The sequence below is a fragment of the Myxocyprinus asiaticus genome, chromosome 5 (assembly GCF_019703515.2).
Source record: "Myxocyprinus asiaticus isolate MX2 ecotype Aquarium Trade chromosome 5, UBuf_Myxa_2, whole genome shotgun sequence".
Taxonomy (NCBI): Eukaryota; Metazoa; Chordata; class Actinopteri; order Cypriniformes; family Catostomidae; genus Myxocyprinus; species Myxocyprinus asiaticus.
Window position 1 is genome coordinate 53,057,198 of NC_059348.1, and position 26,981 is coordinate 53,084,178.

General features: G+C 40.0%; 1 protein-coding gene across 4 annotated transcripts in view; it reads right to left on the reverse strand.

The window, feature by feature from the left end:
• LOC127440670 (microtubule cross-linking factor 1-like) overlaps nucleotides 1-26,981 on the reverse strand; it is an 86,446-nt gene that overhangs the window by 34,895 nt on the left and 24,570 nt on the right. For all 4 annotated transcript variants that reach the window (XM_051697402.1, XM_051697401.1, XM_051697400.1 and 1 more), the window contains exons 4-5: nucleotides 12,673-12,732; nucleotides 9,341-10,762 (exon numbers count right to left, since the gene is read on the reverse strand). In XM_051697402.1, the coding sequence (XP_051553362.1) occupies nucleotides 9,341-10,762; nucleotides 12,673-12,732 (1,482 nt within the window). The remainder of the gene's footprint in view (nucleotides 1-9,340; nucleotides 10,763-12,672; nucleotides 12,733-26,981) is intronic.

Below are 26,981 nucleotides of genomic sequence, written 5' to 3' on the forward strand. Positions count from 1 at the left end.
CTCAACTTGTAGCTAGCACTGGTGCTAGCTGAGCCGAGACCATGGGTTTGATTCCCAAAGAACATACATTCTGATAAAATTTATTGAATGCACAGTAAGCATGATAAAAGTGTCTAAACAATGATTAAAGTGCAAACATGTAAACATTTATCTTGTGTTTTCAGTTAGCCCTACAATTAGCATGCTAAGTGATTAGCCTGCTAAGTTTAGAGTATGAAACATAGCAAATATCTAAATATCAGGGTAGGGTTGCACCAGCTGTGCGTAATGTTTCACGTAAGTTGGGACATAAAGTTCACACTAAGGGCTTAGTAACTACTAGTTAGTTTGTAACTAAGTCAGTGCTTAACCACCTGTTCTTAAGGCAAGACTTAGCTAGTAGGTCGTAAGCTCTCTGTAAAGTGATGCGTAGTCGCATATGACGTTTACCTGTATTCATACAATAAACAGCGTTCAAATTAGTACACAGAACTGTTCAAAAGCCGTGAATTTAACCTTGTTTGCTCTGTTCAAACTGTCAGCTGTAATAAATTATATCCCTATTAAAATACGATGCATAATAAAAGTACATTTGATAAATAGTATATTTGCCCTGTGTAAATAAAATATATAGGAACTGTATCTAAAAAAAATAAGGGGTGATAAATCAATACTAATACAACAGACTGGAAAAATAGACATTTATTCATTTTAATATCCTATATATATATATATATATATATATATATATATATATATATATATATATATATATCTCGTAAATGTAAATGAGTGTAAATGTCAACATAAGCTCATTGATATCATAAAATATCAGTCTATTTTTTTATTCCAACCGTTACTCCTGGTCGGAGGCTTCCGTAAATATTTAGTTCATACGTAGGGTTATGCTCTACCTAAGTTTAATGGTGCAATGTTCAAATATTTAGTAGCGCGTAAATTGTGACTTAGTGCCCATCTACGCCACAACTAGGCTAAATTGTAACTCACGTATAGCTGGTGCAACCGGCCCCAGAATCCCATTATTCTCTTAAATTATAAAAACCTTTGAATTGTATAATTATTAAATAGCATTTTTATTGTTATTTTAGGCATCACAGCTGAAAGATACTATGTTAGGGTCAATATATATATATATATATAGAGTAAAATATATATTTTATACTATATTATTGGAATTGACATATTGTTTATGAAATGGAATGATTGATCGAATCCTGATCAGCTATGATGGGACAACGCTAGGATAGGATTTTGATGGGGGCTTGGATTTGGTGTGACAATGCCATGCTAATTTAGCGTATCTCAGCCATGCAATGGTAGCAGCCTGGCGGCCAGCTGTTGCTCTTAAAGCAATCTGAGTTTCCTGCTTTCGTCACTGAACGGTTAATAGACATGACATGAACAGGCCATGTTATGATAGTGGTCGGGTTGAAGTGATGTGCCCCAAAAGCAAAGAACCGCCCAGCTTAACCAATGTATTCCATCAATCATGAGCCAAATGAGCTAATCACCAAATCAGAAGGCAGCAGGGGCGATACTTCAGCAAATGTTTGAAATCTGGCAGAGACTTTTGGCGAAATATGCAAACTCTTATTAGCTATAAATTCCCTAGAAAAAGATTTTCTGAATATTGGACTATTAAATTTAACTTTGAAATATCAAATTATGTTGTTCAGCTATTCAGATTCTAGATGCTTAAGTGTGTAATTTCTGCACCACTAGCGGAAAACAGAATTGCAAAAATAATGACTGGCTATGATCGGAATGAAATACTAGCTTACTTCTTTATGAATACTGCACAATTTATGTTGTATACTGTCTACAATAAAAACACAAATGAAATTAAATAGTAGGCATTATTCCACACCAAATATTTCAAACAGTAGTATGCTACATTTTTGTCACAAGACCTCATCACGTTGCATGTTTAATTAAGTTATCAGATGTCGTTTAGTTGTCATCTTGGAAATAAAAATGGTTATTTCACATTTTATATCCAATTTTGTGTAAAAATTTCTTAACATGTGGCAGTCCGATCAAATAAAGAGTAAAGTTAAAAATCACGCCATTGGTTGAGCCAGAAGTTGATATGGCGGACTTCTCAATAAATAAAATAAATAATGAATTAAATAAATAAATAATTGCAATTTCATTTGATGCCACTAGAGGAGCAGAAATTACACACCTCACCTTTAAATACAGTATATAGTATAATAAACTACTAACCATGTCAAACTCATAGGTTATTTGTTGGAAAGTTGACTCAGGTTATCGTAAAGCAGTTTTAAAGCACAAAGCACGAAACAAGCTACAAGCAGCTCTATGGAGGATAGCTTTCCAAGATGGTTTAGCACAAATCACACATATAAACACATAAAAATCATTAAAAACAAAAGACACTGGCAATTCAGCTGCATTTTTCTTGAGGAACATCAACCAAATAATATAAAGACATCTGTTCAATATACTCATAGTATGTTCAGTTCATGTTGATCACAAAGGCAAGCTAAATGTCACCTTTGGAGGTTATTTTGAAACAAAATGCACTGTAAGCACTTCAAATATTTCATATCTCATAATGTCTGCATGATCGACATATGTTGCATCAGTATTAACTGTGTAAATAAAGATCTTTGAGGTCTGCTTGGGGGCACCCCAAGGCGATGACAAATACATTTCACTGCCATTATAATGCATACTGTTAGTTCCCCTTCTGTCACTCACTCAACGTTGTGTCGATGTAGTGACACTAGGGGCCACCCTTGGGAGTCCCAAACACCTCACATCTTTGAGAAAAGGCCAATGAGAATTGGCGAGTGGAATTTGCATGCCACTCCTCCGGACATACGGGTATAAAAGGAGCTGGCTCGCAACCACTCATTCAGATTTTTTCTTCGGAGCTGAGCTGTTGTGTGTCAGCAAGCTGTCTTCCACTACCGGTCCAATCACCACCCAAGAAGCATTTGCTGTTGGATATATGGCGCATTCCAGCGGCTTTTCTCTCCTTCTGCACAGATCTGTGCAGATTATGCCCCTGGGCGCTTCGACAGTGCTAAGAGAGTTTATATTCCTGCAAAGAGTATATTTTCTCTATTAGAGCAAACACATTGACGTGAACATCTTTTTAAAGACGCATCTTTTTCAAGATGCCTTTCCATCTTTGTGTGATTCCTGGATGCAGTCGCTATCTCTCCGCTTCCGACGGCCACGGGCGCTGCCTCACGTGTCTGGGCTGTAATCACACTAAGGCAGTGTTCGTGGATGGTTCATGTTCTGATTGCGAGAATATGACCATGGCAACGTTGTGGTCACGGCTTTCCTTCTTCCGGGGGAAAGCCACTCTAGCCGCCCCCCCGCACCGTGCCTTCTACCTCCGGATACGAGGGTGGCCCGGCTGCCGCTGGAGGCGATTTGGGGGCTTCAATGGGCGTGGCTCCGCCGGGTAAATCCCCGCGGACTTCCCATTCCCCAGCACACTCATTTGCCCCCGGCGAGTTCCGAGAGGAGACCAGCTCGCCCCAGGGCCAGCTTAGTGTCCCTTTCGGAGCTCCGGAGCGGAATGAGTGCTCGATGTCAGACGCCGAGGACTCGACTGGGCTGCCACCTTCGGGTCGGCCTGCCCAGTCTGAGGCTGACGGCGAGATGACCGCCATGCTTGCCCGGGCCGCCGCATGTGTCAGGTTGCAGTGGAACCTTCCACCCTCCCCTGAGCCCTCACAGCTAGATGATTGGTTCCTGGGTTCAGGGCACAGCTCACAGCCACGCCCCCCCCCGGTCACTTTCTTCCTGGAAGTGCACGACGAGCTGACGAGGTCGTAGAGGGCAGAATTTCTGCCCGAAACCGACCTCTCAGCTCGTCCACTCTCACTACCCTCAATGGAGGGGCGGCCCACGGGTATACGGAGCTCCCTCAGGTGGATAAGGCGCTAGCGGTGCACATGTGCACGCAAAGCACAGCCACCTGGCAGGATCGCCCGGCACTCCCTTCCAAGGCCTGTAGGATGACGTTGTCTCTGACGGCCAAAGCCTACAGCGCCGCTGGCCAGGTTGCCTCTGCCCTGCATGCCATGGCCCTCCTGCAAGTACACCAGGCTAAGGCACTAAAGAAACTGCACGTGGGTAGTCCTGATCCTGATCTGATGCAGGAGCTGCACTCGGCGACCGACCAGCTTGCTTGCACCTGCACCGGCAGTCCACATAACATGATTCAGCTAGTTGTGGCATATAGGGACCCCTAGTGTCACTACATCGACACAACGTCGAGTGAGTGACAGAAGGGGAACATCTCGGTTACTGTCGTAACCTCATTCCCTGATGGAGGGAATGAGACGTTGTGTCCCCCCTGCCACAACGCTGTACTACCTGCTGAAATGGCCGGGACCCTGTCTCGGCTCCTCAGCACAAAACCTGAATGAGTGGTTGCGAGCCAGCTGAGTGGAATCAAGATGGCACCGAGTATGGCTGCTGCGTTGCAAGCTCCGACACAACATGGTAGTGTTTTGTTTGTTTTGTTTACAATTCTTATGTTTTTTGTCTTGGATGTTGTCTGCCTTATTGTCTATGACAGACAAACACTTTTGGACATTGGTTCAGCAATTACACACCATAAACCGGACTTCAAATTCCTCAATGCCGACTGCTGTTTACAAACACACCAGCGGAGCCCTTTGTCTGGGCTGCCCGGCCGCGGAAACGCAGGAGGAAAAGGGGAAACAGAGCCGGCGTTCTAATCAGAGTAAGACGCCGCGCAAATCGACCCCAGCTACCCAGTATTCTACTGGCAAATGTTCAGTCTCTGGATAACAAGCTCTGCGAGCTGAAAGTGCGGATCTCTTTCCAACGAGAGATGAGGGACTGCTGCATTATCTGCCTTACAGAAACTTGGATGTCTGTGGAGATTCCGGACTCAGCCACTGAACCCGTGGGGTTCTCCGTGCACTGAGCAGACAGAGCGAAAGACCTCTCAGGTAAAAGCAGAGGTGGTGGTGTATGTTTTATGGTCAACACATCCTGGTGTGATCAGAGGAACGTACATTCTATCAAGTCTTTCTGCTCTCCTGATCTGGAATTTCTCATGCTTCTGTGTCGACCATTCTGGCTACTGAGAGAATTCACAGCGGTCATTATCACTGCTGTGCACATCCTGCCACAAGCCGACACAGACCGGGCACTCAAGCAAACGTATGGGATTATAAGCAAACAGGAAACCGCGCACCCTGAGGCCGCGTTCATTGTGACTGGGGACTTTAATAAAGCCAGTTTCAAATCAGTCGCACCAAAATACCATCAACACATCAGTTTCAACACACGAGGGGACCGGGTTTTGGACCATTGCTACTCTCCCTTCCGGGATGGCTACAAATCCCTCCCCCGCCCACCATTTGGCAAATCGGACCACTCTTCCATTCTGCTTCTGCCCGCTTACAGGCAGAAACTGAAACAGGAAGCACCCACCCTCAGAACAATTCCAGTGCTGGTCGGACCAATCAGACTCTACGCTACAAGACTGTTTTGATCACACGGACTGGGAGATGTTCCGGTCCGCCTCTGATGACGACATCGAGCTTTACGCTGATAGCGTAATGTGTTTCATCAGAAAGTGCGTAGAGGACGTTGTTCCGACCAAAACAATACGGATCTATCCAAACCAGAAGCCATGGATTAATAGCAATGTTCGCATGGCACTTGATGTGCGGACCTCCGCTTTTAATTCCGGGAACGTGGAGGAGCATAAACAAGCCAGTTATGCCTCTGAAAAATCAGAACAGCAAAACGTCAGTACAGGAACAAGATTGAAGAACAGTTTAACACCACCAACTCTAGAAGCATGTGGCAGGGAATTAATATCATCACAGACTTTAAAGGGAATAAAAACTCTGCCATGAACACCGCTGCCTTTATCCCGGATGAGCTAAATACTTTTTATGCTCGTTTTGAGGGAAATAACACCGTCCTCGCGGAGAGAGCTCTCGCGGCCGAAGCTACAGAGGTTAGTTCACTCTCCGTCTCTGTAGTGGATGTAACCCGATCCTTCCGATGGGTGAATATCCGCAAAGCCGCGGGCCCAGATGGCATTCCAGGCCACGTCATCAGAGCGTACGTGAACTAACTGGCTGGTGTTTTTATGGACATTTTCAACCTTTCCCTCTCTTTGTCTGTAGTCCCCACATGCTTCAAAACATCCACCATTGTGCCTGTTCCAAAGCAATCCAAAATCACTTGCTTAAATGACTGGCATCCTGTTGCTCTGACCCCAATCATCAGCAAATGCTTTGAGAGACTAATCAGAGATTACATCTGCTCTGTGCTGCCTCTCTAACTAGACCCATTGCAATTTGTTTACCGCAACAACCGCTCCACTGATTATGCCATTGCATCTACAATACACACTGCTCTCTCCCACCTGGAAAAAAGAACACTTATGTGAGAATGTTGTTTGTAGACTACAACTCAGCATTCAACACCATAGTGCCCTCCAAGCTTGATGAGAAACTTGGGCTCTGGGCTTAAACCGCTCGCTGTGCAGCTGGATCCTGGACTTCCTGTCAAGCAGATGCCAGGTGGTTAGAATAGGCAGCAACATCTCCTCATCACTGATCCTCAACACTGGAGCCCCGCAGGGCTGTGTTCTCAGCCCACTCTTGTATTCTCTGTACACACATGACTGTGTGGCAACACAGTAGCTCCAGTACCATCATTAAGTTTGCTGATGACATGACGGTGGTAGGTCTGATCACTGACAATGATAAAACAGCCTACAGAGAGGAGGTGCACACTCTGACACACTGGTGTCAGGAGCACAACCTCTCCCTCAATGTCAGTAAGACAAATGAGCTTGTGGTGGACTTCAGAAGAAAAGACAGAGAACACAGTCCCATCACCATCTAATGGAGCACCAGTGGAGAGAGTCAGCAGCTTCAAGTTCCTGGGTGTCCACATCACTGAGGACATGGTCCATCCACACTGAAGTCATTGTGAAGAAGGCTCATTAGCGCCTCTTCTTCCTGAGACGGCTGAGGAAGTTTGGAATGAACCGCCACATCCTCACACGGTTCTACACCTGCACTGTAGAGAGCATCCTGACTGGCTGCATCTCCGCCTGGTATGGCAATAGCACCACCCACAACCGCAAAGCACTGCAAAGGGTGGTGCGAACTGCCAGACACATCATCAGAGGTGAGCTTCCCTCCCTCCAGGACATATATACCAGGCGGTGTGTGAAAAAAGCTCGGAGGATCATCAGAGACTCCAGCCACCCGAGCCATGGGCTGTTCTCACTGCTACCATCAGGCAGGTGGTATCGTAGCATCAGGACCCGCACCAGCCGACTTCATGATAGCTTCTTCCCCCATTCAATCAGACTTTTGAACTCTTGATCTCCCACGATCAAAATACATCAGCACTGCACTTTATTACTCTTACTCTTATATCTCACACCGGACTGTCATAAATTATATTATTATTATATTAGATTCTCTCTGTGTAATGTAATACTAGTGTACTGGCATGCAAATTCCACTCACCAATTCTCACTGGCCTTTTCTCAAAGATCTGAGGTGTATGGGGCTCCCAAGGGTGACCCCTAGTGTCACTACATCGACACGTCTTGTTCCCTCCATCAGGGAACGGAGGTTACGACAGTAACCGAGACGTTTATGTCATGCCACATCAAATGTCAATCAAAACTGTACACATAGCCTTTGTAACCCTGCAAAGCAATGCTGAAATTACCCTTATTTCTTTGCCCCTCCAGCTCCAGCAACAGTTCAGCAAGCAGCCATAGGTTAGTGCGGGGTAAGACATGAGGGTTGGGTATGGGGAGGGAGCAGGTGCACGTGTTTATGAGCAGCACTGAGGGTGGTTTACCATCACTAGGAATGTAAAAGGAAGAGCACCTTGGCTGAGCTGGTTGGTAATCGGGGCAGATGTGTGTTTTTCAAGGTATTGAAAATGCTGTATGTCTAGTACCTGTTGTGAATCGATCTTACAAAGTAGTGGTAACCCTTGAAAATGATTTCAAGACAAAAAAAAAACCAAAAAAAAAAAAAATTTAAACATTTTTAAAAGCAAGAAAGAGAGAAATAAGCTATGCTTGAAATGTAATACTAGTGTATTGCTTACTTTATTGCAGTACTGTTTATACTGCATTCTGTTTTGGTTTTAATACTGTTTGCATACTATGATGTACAATATGTAGTATGCAACCATAAATGTCTCATTTACCAGTGTGGTTATTGTACATTTTTAATCCAATTTTGTGTAAACACTTTTGGCACTGTGATCCATTAACAAGGCAAGAAGACTGGCATCGCCAAAGCTTGGTCCGGTTGAACTTAATGTGCGCTCTTGCGTTACTGTGGTGGTAACAAACCTCAGTACTCTAGGGGGCAATAGAGTTACCTTGAAAAGTCCGTGCCATTAAACTGGATGTGTTATTATTCAGGCAAGTTGCTATATTGCAGATACTGTATATAGACTTCAACTCACTTGCTCAGCAATATTATCTTCAAACTGTTGCTCCACCATGACAGTAGTTGACTTGAAAGAGAAAACTCACCGAAGAAGCAGACAATCCACACTAATGTACACTATAGAGCCCCTAGTGGCAATGTTGTGAAAGCAACGTGTACTTGCATTGTGTTATGAGTTGTGGTCTGACACATTTTGGTATGCAACAATGCATGAAGTCGAGCTTGCGTGGCTAGAAGCATCTGCATTCACGCACTTGTGTAGAGTATGTTTCGGCCTTAACTCTGCACAGAAAACTCCCATTATTCTTTTACATAATGCAGATCTTGATGCAATTCATAGATGTCTGAGATATACTACTTATGTCAAGCCAGACAAATGTATAACCAGCTCTACTAGTCAGATTCTCTGGCTACAACTAAACATGTCCAACATGTCAAACAAATGGTGGTCATAGTTCACTAAAGTACTGAAATCACACTGCAGCAAGAGGTAATTGTCTTGCCTACAAAGGTATTTTATTTACATCTACCGACTACACTCCAGTGGGGTATCCAGAACAAAACTTGACTTACAGACTTTTCTTTTAACTTTATTTGGTATGAAGAGTCATGCCAGCCAGTGTTAGTTGAACAGCTTCTTTTTGTGGTGGATTCAGGACTTTGAGGTTTTCAGGACTACTGAATACGGTACATAAAGATGTGTAGAATAACTGTAAATGCATATGCATTCTCAAAAGGGACAAAATGGCTTTTAAATAAGGAAGCAGCAAAGGAAAAAGAAAGTTTGCATGTCACATGATCGCATGTGAAGGAAAACACTGATGAGGCACTGAAAAAAAAGATGGAAGATTAAGTTACATGGAACCTACCTGAAAGTCCGTCACCAGATCTCTTCCCAGTGTTCCGATGGGCGAATCCCTTGACATGGACGTGATTGTGGACAGAAAGCTGCTGGATTCGGTGAGGTTAGGCATGGGGGAGAGGTCATCGGCACGGTCCCTTAAGCCCTCCCTGAGGTGGTCCACTTTATCCATGAAAAGCTGGAGTTCTGTCCTGAAAGCCCTCATGCGGGAGTTGATGGAATCCAGTACCTGAGAGTTGGGTTTAGATTCAGTGGAGTCCCTGTCACCCCTGGACTCAGAACCCTCCACAAGATGATCCCCTCCCAAGACAACCAGGTGACCTTCCAGGATCAGAATATCTGTATCCGTGATGAGCCTTTCTACCGTTTTTCCAAGTCGTTCCGCTTCACGTCTGACGTTGTTAAGCGCCTCCCGGTCTTCTCGTCTACGTTGGGCCAACCCGACTGCTCCCAGGTCACCAAAATCTGAGGGTTTCTCAGCACTGGCGAATCCAGATGTAGCCGTCTTCTCAAACAAGTCATCTGAGTCGCTTTCACCACCAACAGGTCCCTCCCGTTTGGGATGGAGCAACAGAAGCCTTGCTGTCTCCTCTTCATTTGGTTCCCTTCGCCCGGCATCACTGTCCGCATCGCTATCACGTGGACTACTGGTCCGCATGCCCAGGTGCGCTGCTAGGTCGCAACGCTGCATATTTGAGATTAGCACCCGGTTGTCATACTGCAACTTCATCACTTTCCCGCTCAACTCGTTAACCTGGAGTCTTGCAGCTTTCAACTCCTCTTGTAGGGTACTCCCTCCTCCTGTGATGCAATTACCTCCTCCGCTAACATTGCCAGGTTTTAGTGACCCAACACTTCCACCTTCAGCCCCTTCTGACTCCCTGTCGCCTTGGCTGCTGGGCCCGAATTTGAAGCGGTTGAGCTCAGAGGTCAACTGCTTGTTGTGGTCCTCAATCTCAGAGATGGAGCGCCGCAAAAGCTCTGCCTCCTCTTCCACAAATTGCAGGTGGCGGCGTAGTTCACTCGCAGATTCCAGTGCATCGCCACTGTACGGTGAGGTAGGAACACTAGAGAAGGGTTCACGGCCAAAGCAGTCTCTCTCGTATTGACATCGTAGGTCCTCGTTTTCTGCCCTGAGGCCACGGTTTTCCACCTCCAACTCTACGATCTTCCGGCCCAGGATGTTGGCCTCCTCCTCCACCAGTTTTAGCCGTAACCGTAACTCAGCTTCCCGGGTGGTGTGTGGGCCTCCACCTGTAACTTCTGCCAGGGGCAAAGGGCTGTCCACATCGCCATATACCGATTTATACTTCTGCAACTCTTGTTCCAGTTCATCTTTCTCGCGGCCCAGTTTTGCCATCTTTTTTCGCATAAGGGCAGATTCCTCCTTGGCAAACTGTAGCTGACAGCGCAAGTCTGCACTGTCCTCCTTAAAAAGGAAGAAAAGAGTAAGGTACAGCATTTAAGTACAGTATATAATAACTAGTTAGTAATCTGGCATTCAATCTCAATTTGTTTGCATTTTCGCGTACATATTGACCAAAGCAGCTCTATAAAGAATAGTGCCTTAAGGCTGGTTTGTACTAATACAGCATAGGCTACACGTAGCTACGGTGGTTATGGCGTAGCCTATGCCATAGCATGACATGCACCTCTTCAAAAATGTGACTGTGTGTCGTGTTGACACAGACCACAACTGCTGTGATTGGTCAGATTTAACCAGTGACCGCCTCCCAGGATGATAACAAGAATGTCTGAGGTAGCATCGCATTTTATCTAAGATTGTTTTAAAATCTATGCATCATATCACATTGTATTTGGACTCGGGACCATTAATGCAAATGTGCCAATTGGGAGCATCTGCTGTTTTTTTTATTTTTATTCTGTTTGTGTTTCATGAAATTACAAGCCAAACGCAACAAAGGATATCTGTTTACAGCTTATAAACTCTAAAGGCTTTTTTCTCCAGGCCTTTAGGCTACTTGATATTAATTTGAAATGTGAGTTAAATAAAAAGTTTTGTATTCTACTCGTGAACTTTCCGACCGGCAAGATAATTTGACCGTATGTCTGACAGTATGTGTTCAGTAAATAATCATATTTCATAAGTTATGGAAACGGAATACTTCTAATTTGTCAACAAATTAAAAAGCACCCGGTGAGTTAGTTATATTGCCTATATGCATTGTAAAGTCTTTAAAACGACACCCATGTTGTGTTATTCAGTCGAGTTGTTATTAATTAATTAATTTCTTTTTCAGTACAGAACGTCAGATATATGATAAAATATTTATTTATTATTGTTTAAGTGACTCAAGAGCAAGCGTACAGTAATTTCCTCATTTATTTTCCACCTGCAATGCAGGCAACATGCACAATAAATAATATGTACCTACATTTCAACATGTTCACATCCTTTGAACACATTTTTTAATGCTAAAATAATTTAATAAATACTTTTGAATCCAGAAATTACAATTACAAGATTGCATTGCTTTTGTTTATTTATGAAACATATAGTTGCCATTTTGGCTGTGTATTCACAGAACGATGCAGACACACCAATGCAGAGCTATAAATACAAACCAACATGTTGGCAACTACGTGGAGCCTACGTCGTATGTTAAATCAGCCTTTGAAAATCCCCAGTATGCAAGTCAAAGTGGAAAGTGGTAATGAAAAACTTCCTAAAATGTAAAAATGCACAAATACTAATGCCATAAACAGTTGGTGTTCATTTCTTTTTTATTAAATTCATTGACATTTGGACAACATTTTCACTTGACATCTTGACCTGACAAGTTTGAATATGTGAAAATGTGAGAGATTTGAGAGCATAAATGCATGAACCACTATTATGTTTTTTGTTCATTGTGGACCTTGACAACCACTGGTCTCTAGCTATGTTTAATTTATGTGAAAAATCTGAATATTGCAAAACAATTTGCAAATAAAGCAGCTTTCCATCCCATGTGTTTAAGAGGATAAAATCGTCACTTCTGGAGAAATTGGTGCAAAACAGAAATACAAATAGAGGTCGAAGTCTAATAAGTGTAGTGTTTAAGTGTAATAAATTACTTATAGTTTAGAGCGTGAAGACAAAACGCAAAAGTACGTCAGGCAGTTCTGGGAGGTAATAGTAGCCAGTCATTTTGATGACAGGCTTTGGCATTTCAGAATAACCAGAGCAACATTTGAGATGCTATGCAATGATCTTCTTATACTTAATACAAATTGTACAGTGTCTCCTCTAGATTACACATTCTGGTGCAAAGAACAAGTGCATTTTATGATCACAGAGCAAGGCCTGTGCATTGATCTGTGCTTGTATGTACTCACCTGAGTAAAAGACTTCTTATCTTTGAAGGCTTCTCTGCTGACTCGTCTCCGCAAAGGAGTCTGAAAGACAAAAAGAGGCAAAGATAAGAGGTTTAAAGAGGATAAGGCAAAGTTTCAAGCAGTAAACTAAATGTGCGTCAATGATCTGAACATCTTAATTTCAGTAGCTTCACTGAAAACTGGGAGCTTTAGAAAAAGTATGATTTCTGTTGAATTAAAAATGTCAAAGCATCCCACTCAATCACTCTATCAATTATCCAGAGCACATCAAGCATTGAGAGAGTTAAACCTGTTATTATGTTAATTACAGATCAAATAAAAGGTAAAATACTTTGTCTTTTCCTAGCTTAATACAGCATACAGAGACTATTCATAAGTTGATTGCCTTTCAAAATGTAAACACAGTGACTCCATGCCACCATCCAAACATTGTGTTTTTAAGCATTCCAACTTAGCAACACTGGCTCGACCAGTGGCTTGACTTTGGGGTGAGCATTATCCATTACTTGTATCAAGTGTAAAAGAGGTTAAACTGTGCCCTGCTTTCTGCTGGTCTATCTTGAGTAATATACTGAACTTAAATAGCTGCTGTTGATGGCTGTGTTAGCTTGAATCATTTATGGCCAGACAGATGGAAAGTGTGAGAGAGGCATCTTCACACGAGAGAGGAGAGAACTTGAAACCTTTTACTCATTTCCTGTCCTGAGAATTCTACAGAACCGTAACATACTCATAGTGAGAAAGTAAAAGTGACTAGCTACAACACCAAAACATAGCAGGAGATGACATGATGAAATGATGTCATTTTTATGTGGGATTGGGTGAATTTGCAATATGGTTGCAATTTACATTCAGACCTCCTCCAATAAAGTCATCAGCACTACGTCATTGCTACATAAACATCAATTAAACATCCAATGAAATGTACAGAAAAAGAAATAGCAAATATTCTTTGCTTAGGCAAGCATTGCTATTTCTATTGCTCATGCTAAGGGTTAGAGATTTGAATAACCCCCTTAACTCTACATATTGAATTTCTGTGTGTAACTACAACACAGTTTGTGCTACAGACATGAATACACCTCAAACATGTGGCTTGTTGAGGATAGGTTTGATATAGCTTTTCTATGTGATCACTTACAAATTTCACCTTGTGGGCGATAAAAAGGCGGGGGGGGGGGGGGGGGGGGTAAGGTAATACCATAGACTTTCAATATGTTTGTACAGAGGCAGGGAGAACATATGAATGGATATACTGTACACTAGTGCCCGACCGATATATCGGTCGGCCGATATTATCCTTTCACCGATATTTCGTTATCGGCGTATATGTTTACTGATATGCGTAGATATGAAAACTTTTTTTTCAGAACATATAATGCAGAAAACAATTGGTGTCATAGTGTAGTTTGTCCAGCAGAGCGTGCTCCGACTCATTGTTTACAGAGCTGACTCTGAGCTGAGGGTGGCTCTGCAGACAGGGCGGAGTTCAGTGGTGCGGAGTTAACCGGTATCTTCACAGTAAGTTGCTCACTAGTTTGTGAAATACATACTGGAAAGTTAATAAACAATGACCCCAATATTTTCCCTTTTCAATATAACTAATATAACGTTAACCCTGTCCCTGACAACCATGTCACTCATGTCTGTTAGCCAGCTATAGTTTGTCAGTGCAGTCAGTAATGTAGCAGATTGAAAGGTAAACATCAGAGCATCTTTTTGCAGCTCAGCAGACAACGGTGCGGTAGTGGATTGTGTCTGTTGAGTGTTGATTTCATGCTACATTGTTACCTAGTTGGTGAGACGCAATGCTGGTCCATCTTTTACTCTCCATGACAACGAACTTATAGCTAACTAGCTAACCATGTAGCTACTTTCATTGCTTGTCAGTTGAGTGGAAGCTAATATGTAAACATGTATTCACCAAACTGTTTTGTTCAGGATTCACAGTTTGGTATCCCCTTCAGCCGAACAATTCCTGTCGTTGCATTTATGAAATGTAATATTTAGAAGTCTGGTTTTCCACCGTTGAAAGTTTCCCCTGAACTTGTATAGCAGAATACGGTGTAACACCGCTGCCGCTGTTTATCTCTTGTCTCGGCAGGTGTAAATGCTTCTTGTTTTACAACCTGCCAATTATTCACTGGCAGTATTAATATAGTCAGCATTTGACTGATATTAAACATACAGTACTGATGTTTATTTAGCTATTTATTTTATTTTTTATTTATTCTTTATTTTAATGGTCAGCATTTGACTGATACTGAACAGTACTGATGTTTTTTAAGCTATTTATTGTATTTTTATTTATTCTTTATTTTCTCAGTGTTTATTTCTAGAATTTGTTGAAAATGTATAATGATAATGTCAAATATTCTTTTAGAAAAATATTTGTTTAAGAAAGCAGTTTTCTGAGTACCTTTGCATAGTCATATCGGTGCAAAATCGGTGAACAATCCACATAGAAAAGGTCTGCTTTCATTCCAGCTCAAAAATTAACTATATCAGCCACCATATCGGTAATCGTGAATTTTCCCCATCTAAATCTATCGGTATCGGTCTCAAAAATCCCATATCGGTTGGGCTCTACTGTACACACCACAAAAGCTGAACACACACAAACAGATCAAGTTACACAAACGTATTAATAGATTAGTAGTCCATAAAACACTCTCACACTTATTCTCTCACTCTTTCAATTCTGTTGACTTTCTCTCCCAAGCACGCAATATCAGAGTCTGCAATTAGAATCAGAGATTTCAATATGAACTCAAATATTTCTCATCAAATTCTCCCAAGAATACCGGTAAATTATGTGAGCTATGCTATCTATATTAATTTTATTGATCTATAATAAAATAAAAGATAAGTAATAGTAAAAGAGAACAGTTGTATGACAGCAATAATGGATAATCACAGTCTAACTATAGTAGACTAATCCTGCTGTCTGGCTTTGTACCAAATCAGATCAACACTCGTCCTCCAATCCCACCTCACCCAGAAATATATAAGCCTGACGAAAACAGACCAAACCATCTTCTGCTTCAGTACCCTAAACGACATGCAGTCAACTGCCAACTGAACTACAAACACTTAAATAAGTGGACAGGGAGAACAAATTGATTATATGCAGGTACAATTAGAACCAAAACCATTGGAGAACTTTATGAAGTTCCTTAAAGATCATATTTTCTAGTGATTCTGAAAACTAAGCATTCATAGAGTTCTCTAACACAGCTTAAAACATATTCACACCAATATGTCTGTATATAAGCTATTTGTAGAATTTTGAATCAGAAGTATCCCTGGATGACAGAAAACAGCACTAAAATACACACAGACAGACATTAGCAATCAAAGACTCATGCATCAAATCTCACTGTGTACAGTGTGTCGAAATACAGGAGAAACCATATTGAGCGTAATGAAGGTTGAGTGAACTGTGTGAACCTGCCCTGACAGAGCTACTGACTGTGCGGTTTTGTAGTGTGACTGAGCAGAGATCATACTGAGATTGACTCAATGTCACATACACATTCATCCCTGTGCAAACACAGAGCATCTGCTACCTGACACAACACAACCGTACACAAGCCTGCTGGATCTTTTGATTTGTTCTGACACTGCCTGTAGTCCAATCCACTTACTGTACAAAAACGTAATTTGGCAATACTATGGTACAGTGATGGCAATGCCAATAGTATTTTAATGTATACTGTGGTGCTGACAACACTTACAAATAAGTACCCCCACAGTACCAAAAATATCATGGTACAACATCCAAAACAATCATGGTACTACCATGGTATTTCTGTACTGTGAGGTTACTTTCTTTTAAGGAAACCAAATTCACAAACCATCGTACTCAAAGAAAACCATGGTATGGCCATCATGATAGTGTCCAAAAAACAGGGTAAATCCAAGTTTTTCCATAATATGTTTTTATGGTAATACCATGTTACTCTTTGTAAGGGTTATGTCAACTTTTTCATTTCTAAAAGCTCATTTATAACGTAAACAGACAATAAAAGAGAACATATCACAGTAAGATATTCATCTAAAGTAGTTCACATTAAAATAAATTAATAAACATATCAAGTATTTCACGTTTTTACCAAATAGCCATGATTAAATGGCACTGTACAAGTGTAGAGGTGTTCCAAATTGGTCTTTCTTAGGGGCTGTTCACGCTGAATTCATTATTGCGTAGGCCATCTTAGCTGTTTTTCAATAGTTTTTCTATGTAAACATATGTTAGACATAGATCTTGGACCATTGCGCCACGTCTTGCACAGCAGCACCGCGTTTGTAGACACCAAGTCAAGATAAAAAAACATTAACTTTTAAAAACGTCTTGAGACACATGCGTTCTGTTCAACAATGTCTCATGACAACTCTGAATATTTTGTGCGAGATGGCGAAATCGTAAGGTATCATAGGGCTTGGCACGTACTAAACATTACGACTTCTGTGAATAAACATCCATAAGTGTATTTTATTTCATTTCATTCCCAAAGAGACCAACCAAACAACAAACAGAATTTCAAATCGATTTAATACAGGCATCAAATTTGAACTAGCCTCCTATCCAACACTTTATTCTACAAAAGGAAACATCTTAATTTGGTGACTCCATATTTAATCAATAACAGCCTGGTCTCACGAACAATACGTGACCGTAGCAACATTTTTGCAAAACGAAATGATGTGCCTTGTTACACATTTGGCTGCAGTTTCGCAGTAAAATGTCCAGTGGGGGCACTAAAAGTGAGTGAAATGGTGTCGTAATCAGACAAGGTTTTAAGGTGAATATTATGTTATATAATATTATTAAGTCATAATCAGCTATTGTACTCGTAATTTGTGTTAAGTGAATAAAATGCAAAGTTTATATAACGTGGGACGCTCCTGTTCCAGCCGCTCCGTACGGGACTCGAACCAACGTCTCCGGCATGGGAGGCAGGTGCACTAACAAGGAGGCTAAAGGCTACAGCCTCTAGCGTCAGTCGCTAGTGTACCTCTTGAGTCCAGGAGAGTGAGGTTTATACACATTGCACAGCTATCTATCAGCTGGCCACCGTTACACTCACCCCCCTAAACCTCACTCCCATCTGGGTCATGGCACCATTGTGACGCTCCTGTTCTACCTGCTCCATACAGGACTCAAACCGGCATCTCCCGCATGGGAGGCGGGTGCGCTAACAAGGAGGCTAAAGGCTACAGCCTCTAGCGACAGTCGCTAGTGTACCTCTTGAGTCCAGGAGAGTGAGGTTTATACACATTGCACAGCTAACTATCAGCTGGCCACCGTTACAAGCACCTCTAGTGTTCATTTCACCAGGAAACTGTGACGAAATGTAGAATTTGGCATGTAAAAGTCCATTTGCAAAAATTTAATTATTGTAACATTCATTCTGAGACTAGGTTGGTAAATAACCTTTAATATGCTTCCCTTGTCTCGTTCCAAACCCCAATGTTTCCTTTCTTTTGTGATACACCAAAGTTATTTTCCAATTAAAATCATGGTTAGGTTTAGGGTTTGGGTAAGGGTAAGGGGTTAAACTCAGTAAAAATCAAACAAAACATTGTTTGTTGGTTCGTTTATTTTTCGCTAAGAGTAAAAGGTGTACATTTTTGTCCGAGCCAACTTGTACAATTCCTTACAATTTCGCCATCTTGTACTACGACTTTTGAAAGGCCCTTAGTAGTCAGCTGCCTATGTAGGCGGCAAACGCCATAAGACAGAGCTTTTGTGTGTGTGTGTGTTTTTTTTTTTTTTTTGTATTTGTCCTTACTGTAACATCATCTACATTTGTTTACTAAAATCACCCAACAGTGTTTCATTAAGTAGCTGTTTTGTCCTTGTTGAAGAAAGAGATTTGGAACACCATGTTTCCTTGTTTCAAGCTCATGATACAGCTGTGTGTTTTGGGTTAATAAATTAATGAAGGTTCGGTTCTCTAATGGAAAGTCAATATTTGCCATCCTGACTAACATTTCACATAACCTTGTATTCTGAGGATGACATAAGCATGTACACCAAAAAATTTTTCTCAGGACTATTCAATGTTTGTCTCTGCCAAAATCTAGTTAAGAACTAAACAGAAAAAAAAAAAAGGAAATAAACGTGTCTCTCTGGGCCTTTGTAGCAATAACTGATTGAGATGTTTGTTTACAGCTACTGTCAGTGTTCCCATGATGATGGCTGATTAACCGATGTCTCCTGGTCGGCTTCATCAGTGAACAACTGGCATGAATACAACGTTAATGAATACTTGTGGCCTCCGGCAGTCAAAGATCAGCAAATAGTGACAAAATGTGCTTAATACTCCAGTTCTGCACATGAAATGAACACAATTCTCTGTTACAATTCTCTCTCTCTTATGAGGCTCCATTTCCGTTAGGATGCAGCCATTGAAGACAGCTGCCTATGTAGGCAGGAGACAGCAAGGCAGCTCACTAAGTTTTGGAACAGACTAATTATCTTAAAATAATAAGATACTATCTTACAATAACAAGATATTACTGAAAAATTAATCAGATAATACCTTCAAATAATTTAATGCTAACTCAGAATAATGTGATTATATCTTAAAATAATGAGATACAGTACTTGTAATAGGATTCTTGCGTAGCATTAATTCACAAGCACAGTTAAAACAAATTCAGACGAAGCAAACACGCTAAGATTGTATATTTGCACAATGAAGACAATGTTATAATCGTCTACCTTTAAGTATTTTTCAAAAGCCCATGCCAATATCTAGAAAGCAGTGTGGGAAGGGCTGATGTTATGCCGATATTTACATAAAATAATATAAGGATCACAAATGCGATGTATACAAAATATTACAAATATGTGTTCCTCTTAATTAAATGGGTTTATGATATAAAAACCCATCAGACTTTATGATTAGGAGATTCCTAATGTTTGATTCCTGTGAGCATGTGTAATAGCTTCTAAACGAAGTTTAATGTCTGATAAACCAAACGGTAATTAGCTGCTAATGGCAGCAGAACAAGATACCCTTTTGAGATAAATGGGCAAATATATGCATCCAAACAATTTGATTAAGGCTTGTAATAGGATTCTTAAGGAAGTTGACATGTTTATGAACAAACTCTCTTTGCTTTATTTGGAATATTGTGGCTGTGAGACAACAGTCTTATTCCAAAACCCAGTGAGACATGATAAGCACAACATTACGCTGGTTCTTAGGTACCATATTGCACTGTGATGAGCTCGGTGGAAAAATAAATCCAAGATGGCGGATGAAGTGAGAGAAATTTCCATAATAAAAACACTTACAATCCATGATCCAATACTAAAAGGTATAGATAAATAACAGTTACTAACAGACTATTTTACCCAAAATGTGTGTGCTATGTTTATCTGATAGTAAGAGGTTTGCATCGTTTATCTCACGTCGCCTGTTTTGAAATCAGTTAGACGAGTCTCCCATGCACTGCACGTGAGGAGCGCTATTTGAATGATGCGTGGAGCTGCTGCCTTTGAGAGTGTTCCAAATCTCTCTCTTATGAGGCTCCATTTCTGTTAGGATGCAGCCATTGAAGACAGCTGCCTATGTAGGCAGGAGATAGCGAGGCAGCTCACCACATTTTTGAACAGACTAATTATCTTAAAATAATTAGATACTATCTTACAATAACAAGATATTACTGAAAAATTAATCAGATAATACCTTGAAATCATTTAATGCTAACTCAGAATAATGCGTTATTATCTTAAAATAATGAGATACTAAATCAAAATAATTAGATACTTTCTTAAAATAAATAGATACTAACTCAAAACAATTTGATAATCTCAGAATAATGAGATAAATTCAAAATAATGAGACACTATCCCAAAATATTGAGATTACATTTTTAAAATAATGAGATACCAACTCAAAATAATGAGACAATCACAAAATAATGAGATACTATCTTAAAGTAATGAGACACTAACTCAAAATAATGAGATAATATCTCAAAATATATGAAATTATATTTTAAATAATGAGATACTCAAAATAATGAGATATTCTTCAAATAATGAGATGCTTTCTTAAAATAATCTGATGCTAACTCAAAACAATGAGATCTAAAAAAAAAATTTATAATATAAAAAATAAGATACTAACTCAAAATAATGAGATAATATTAAAATAATGAGATTCTGACTTATAATATCTCTATCTCAAAATAATGACAAGTGCTGGATTAAAATAACGAGATACTATCTCAAAACAAATTTATGATATTTAAATAATGAGATACTCAAATTAATGAGATAATCTCAAAATAATGAGATACTAAATCAAAATAATTTGATAGTCTCAGAATAATGAGATAATCTTAAAGTAATGAGATACTATCTCAAAATAATGAGATGATCGCAAAATAATGAGATATCTCAAAATATATGAAATTATATTTTAAATAATGAGATACTCAAAATAATGAGATAATCTCAAAATAATTAGATAATCTTAAAAAAATTAGATAATTTCCTAAAATAATCTGATGCTAACTCAAAACAATGAGATATCTAAAATATATATATATATATAAACAATAAGATACTAACTCAAAATAATGACAATCTCAAAATAACAAGACACTTGCTCAAAATAATGAGATAATATTAAAATAATGAGATTCTGATTTAAAATAATAATCTCAAAATAATGACTTAAGTGCTGGATTTGTTTTTACAGAATGCATTGTGACACCCTCTGTGAACGTTTTCATCCAAAATGACAGACGAGGTTAAGGGAAATATTGATAATACTTAAGACTGAGAAGTATTGATAAAAATAGATAGTCAAATCACTCTCAAAGACAGAATAAAGAAAAAAAATATTTCCATCTAAAATGCCCTTGTCATTTTGTATTTGTCACACATGCATCATGGACATTTTCTGTACTGGCCTCTCTAAAAACAACATGAGCATCTAAAAAGCCTTGCTAAGGGTTCTGAGAGAGATCGATAACTAATAAAAACCCTCACTGAGTTTAAAATATGGGGTATGTTTGGAATTACATAATACTGTACTACTACTACTAGAAATGTAGCACACTGAAAAAGAGAGAAAGCAGTAAAATACTAAACCAGTACACTTTAAATCAACTTAATACATACACAGTATGTTTGAGATGAGAACATAATTATATTGCATAAAGTCCAAGTGAAATTCAACACAGTCATCAAAAATGTACATGATCACATTGCTATGAAATCTTCAAATGAATTCAGATTTCTAACAGATGGTGTTCACTCAATGTGATTTTACTGCTTTATTTTAAAAATGTGCTCTCCCAATTTAGTCCACTGCAATGCATGCTGGGAAATGAAAATCCCCTGCTCGGTTTCAGCTATACATTGATGCAACAAATTGTATTCACATAGTCCAAACACAATTGGATTAAATAAACGTAGATGAATTGTACACAATGAAATTAAGTTGAGACCAAATGCTAAAGAATTGTGTTACATTAACCTATTTTAATAAAGTTCATTGAGGGGGGGGGCGCATGGTGAATTGAGCGTGGTTGCCGCGGTGGATGGCATGAAGCCTCCACACGCGCTATGTCTCCGTGGCAACGCGCTCAACAAGCCACGTGATAAGATGTGCGGGTTGACTGTCTCAGACGTGGAGGCAAATGGGATTCGTCCTCCGCCACCCGGACTGAGGCGAATCACTATGCCACCACGAGGACTTACAGTGCATTGGGAATTGGGCATTCCAAATCGGGAGAAAAAGGGGAAAAATCCCCCCCAAAAAATAAAAAAAAATAAATAAAAAAATAAAGTTCATTGAGCAAGAATTAAAATCATGTTGAGTGAACACCATCTGTTAGAAATCTGAATCCATTTGAAGATTTCATAGCAATGTGATAATATTAAGTGTTGAATTTTACTTGGATTTTCCATAATATAATTATGTTCTCATCTCAAACATACTGTATATTTATTAAGCTGATTTAAAGTGTGGTTTGCTATTTTCAGTAGAGCTGCTTTCTCTTTTTTTCAGTGTATGCACATGTAATCAGTCCTGCTCGACCCTCTCTGAGCGGGATTCGAACCGGGGTCAGCTAGCATGGGAAGCAGGCGCACTAAGGAGGAGGCTAAAGCCTCTAGCATCAATCACTAGTGCCCCTCTTGAGGCCAGGGGAATGAGGTTTACACACACCGCAAAGCTAACATGTACCAGCTGGCTCCCTTTACCCGTGAAAAACCCAGATATCCATGTTAAATTTGCCATTTTATATATATATATATTTAACCGGACTGCAAATGAAAAAAAATAAATAAATAGATAAATAAACAAATAAATAAATAAATAGAAAGTTTAGAATGCAAAATAAAGGTGATAACTGGACATGTAACCATGTGACAAGTTCACATGACAACAGTGTAGTATACTAAGGTTTGACATTTAACATTGCATTCTGCAATATATTTTGCATTTACACATACTACTACACAGTATACAGACACTAGAATCCAATCCTGAACAGTCATTGGTTCTCAGTAACTGCTCTAATTTCATTAGCACTATAAATATGATGATAAGACATGTCTGCTGTTGTCTGGAGACTGTCAGAGAATCCTCTAAGCTGTTAATCTCTTTCTGGTTTCCTGTCGGGAGAAGTCAAGGGACCTTGTGTGTAATATCGTCCCCACACGGGGTGCACATACACACACACACTCCCAGAGGGCATTTCTACGGTGGCCATGAAGTGCAAAACAAAACAACAAATCTAAAAACACAACAGCAAATCCAAAGACAAAATAACAAATCAGAAAACACAACACCAAATCCGGAAACAAAACAACAAGTTAGAAAACACAACAGCAAATCAGAAAAGACAACGACAAGACAGAAAACACAACAGCAATTCAGAAAACACAACAGCAAATCAGAAAACACAACGCCAAGACAGAAAACACAACAGCAAGACAGAAAACACAACAGCAAGACAGAAAACACAACAGCAAATCAGAAAACACAACGACAAGACAGAAAACACAACAGCAAATCAGAAAACACAACGCCAAGACAGAAAACACAACAGCAAGACAGAAAACACAACAGCAAATCAGAAAACACAACGACAAGACAGAAAACACAACAGCAATTCAGAAAACACAACAGCAATTCAGTCGAGGGTAGGTACCATAGCTTCTCACCTGACTGGCTGTGTGGAGAATATCTAGTCATTTCCTCAGGACTGGTTCTCTGCCCACTTGCGTGATTATTTCAAAATTAATTCCAAATGCTCAATTACTGAAAATTGTGAGTGGTTTGTCACTCAGTAAAACAGTGATGGGACACTTTATAACACAGAGAGCAAAAACAGCGAGCTGGAAAAGTTTTAGGTACGATGTTCGTCTGGCGTGTAAGGGACTGTCTAAAAATTCCACAAACTGCGCTAAAATGCTGGTGTCCAAGCGTTCATTCAATTGACTTGCATATTACAAACATAACAAACACTGTTATTAAAAAAGCATTTTCACATTGGGGCCTGGGCAGCTCAGCGAGTAAGGACGCTGATTACCACTCCTGGAGTTTGCAGGATTGAATCCCGAGGTGTGCTGCGTGACAAATTGGCCCAGTTGCTAGGGAGGGTAGAGTTACATGGGGTAACCAACTCGTGGTCACTATAATGTGGTTCTTGCTCTCGGTGGGGCGTGTGGTGAGTTGTGCGTGGATGCTGCAGAGAATAGCATGAAGCATCCACATGCACTAGGTCTCCGCAGTAACGCACTCAACAGGCCACATGATAAGATGTGTGGATTGACTGTCTCAGACATGGAGGCAACTGAGATTCATCCTCCGCCACCCAGACTGAGGCAAATCAGTACACCACAACGAGGACCTAGAGTGCATTAGGAACTGGGCATTTCAAATTGGGGAGAAAAAGGGGAGCAAAAAAAAACAAACAAAAAAAACAAAAAAAACATACCCTCTGATGTTCATTCATGTTTTTTTCGTGCTATAAGTTAGAGAGAGAGTGTGCTGTGTCCAGCTCTGTTTGAATGTGCAGCTATTGCAATCTGTCACCCACATCATTAAAATGCATGAATAGATTAAAGATTGAAAAGATTTTAAGAGATTAAAATCTTATTTTTCCAAAAACTACATCTGACTCTAATAATGGAGCTCGTCACATTTATGTATCTGTAGCTGTATCCTGCTAAGTCCTGTGCAGAAAATAATGACACCAGACGCCGGTGTACAAACTAGACTTCGCCGCTATCTGTGTGGATATATCAAAGGATATCAGGTTTCAATTAATGGATCCCGTAAATCATTCCTCTCAGTTTCAAGTTCAGCAGAAGTATAGGTCTCTGCGGAACAATAATCTTTCGCCGTTATCAAACCGTTTCCAGACAGGTTGGGCATTTCTGAACTATCCAATGAAAGCAGGGCATCTCAATGTAGTAATCAGTGGGCGTTTCCAAACAGGATGGGCGTTTCTGAACTATCCAATGAAAGCCCGAAACTCTCCTTATTGATGAGCCCTGAATACATTGCTAAAAATAAAATATATAAATTTGTACAGTATATAAATGTCTTACATGAATGCAAACAGATGATAAAATATAATATAAATATAAATAAATAATATAAATTAAAAACTTTTGGCATTTTAAAAAAAAAGAAAGTTACGTTAATACGTTATTTAAAGGGAAATGTATAGGGAAAAATCTGAACGGGCTGAAAAATCTGTTGAGCTCCATAAGTGCTCTTATTTGGCTAAAGGGACACAGTGGTCTCCAGAGAGGGAATTTGATTGCGTGTGTTTGTGAGGGGGGATTTGTATGCATCCAGCTGGTTAACGAGAGGCCCGTCTTTGCACTCAAAGACAATTCCTCACACTCACTCACTCTCTCACTCACTCACACACACACACACATGCGAGCAAACACACACACACACACACACACACACACACACACACACACACTAGGTCAGTGGGTTCCCTATTGTGATCTGGTAAAAAGGGGGCGGGCCATGTAGTCAAAGCAGTCTGCACGGCGTGTTGACGGCGGGCATCTGGCGAGATTACCTCTGTGTACCCTCAACTACTGTGTGGACAAAGACCCACTTCTGGGAATCTGGTTAGCTGGTTGAATGGCTGATAAAAGAATAGGACACAGATGAATTTAACACATGATTTCTTATATTCGTGTGATTATAATAATATATAACACTTATGCATACTCATCAATCCAAGGCTACATTTTTAAAAACTAAACACTAAAATATGTTTAAGGTCATTTAAATGAATAGTTCACCCAAAAATTTAAATTCCATCATCATTTACTGAAAAGAATGATGTCTGACAAAAGAAAGTAAGTCATAAGGGTAAAAAAAGAGTAAAAGATGAAAGAATTTTAATTGTTGGGTGAATAATTCCTTTATGGGGTTAACAAAATGTATTATCTGTCAACCCCAGTCTACTTAATAACCCTGTGAAGAAGAAGGACTTTTCAGGTTAAGTGAGACTCAGTGGTCAGGTGGACAGCATCCTGTTTTATGCCTACTTGTTATTTTTGGCCAGATGGCTGCCTTCTAACTAGCTCTTAAAGTGACAATGCACGGCTTAACTGGACATCTCAATGGGGCAGATCTGTTGTTTCCCTTCATCTTTTTTTTTTTTTTGTGGCAGGGAGCAGGTGCTTGTAATCAGCTGTGGATAAACACTGGTCCTAAACAGTGACTATAATATGAATAGGCCTAGTTCCAGCTGTAAATAAAAAACACTGCAAAACAGCTCTCACCACATTATATTTTGATGAAAGATTACAAACTCTTTTTTTAACCTGCCAATTTACAGGCCAATGACTCAAACAGCTACAATGTCAGTGTTGTAATCTCTCTGTTTTCCTCTTTCTCTTTCCCTGTGTGATGATCTGGATCCCAAACAATCTGTGTTCAAGATTGAGTCAGACTCTCTCTCTCTCTGTGTGTGTGCCAAATACAATGATGCAACTTTATCCACTGTTTTCCAGCCAATCTGTCTGTTTCAAATGCTTTTTCTCACTAATGGAGCTCAGAACAGAGGACGCAAGAACCAAGAAGAATGGAAAGGGAGAAAGGAAGGAAGGACGAAAGTAAGGAAGGCAAGAAAGAATAGAAAAAATAAAGCAATATGGGTGGAGGGACATAAAGCAATAAAGAAAGAAAGAAAGAAAGAAAGAGGGAAGGATGTAAAGACAGAAAGAATGAAAAAGGAAGAGAGAAAAAGAAATTAAGTAAAGAAAGGAAGGAAGGGAATAAGGAAGGAAGAAA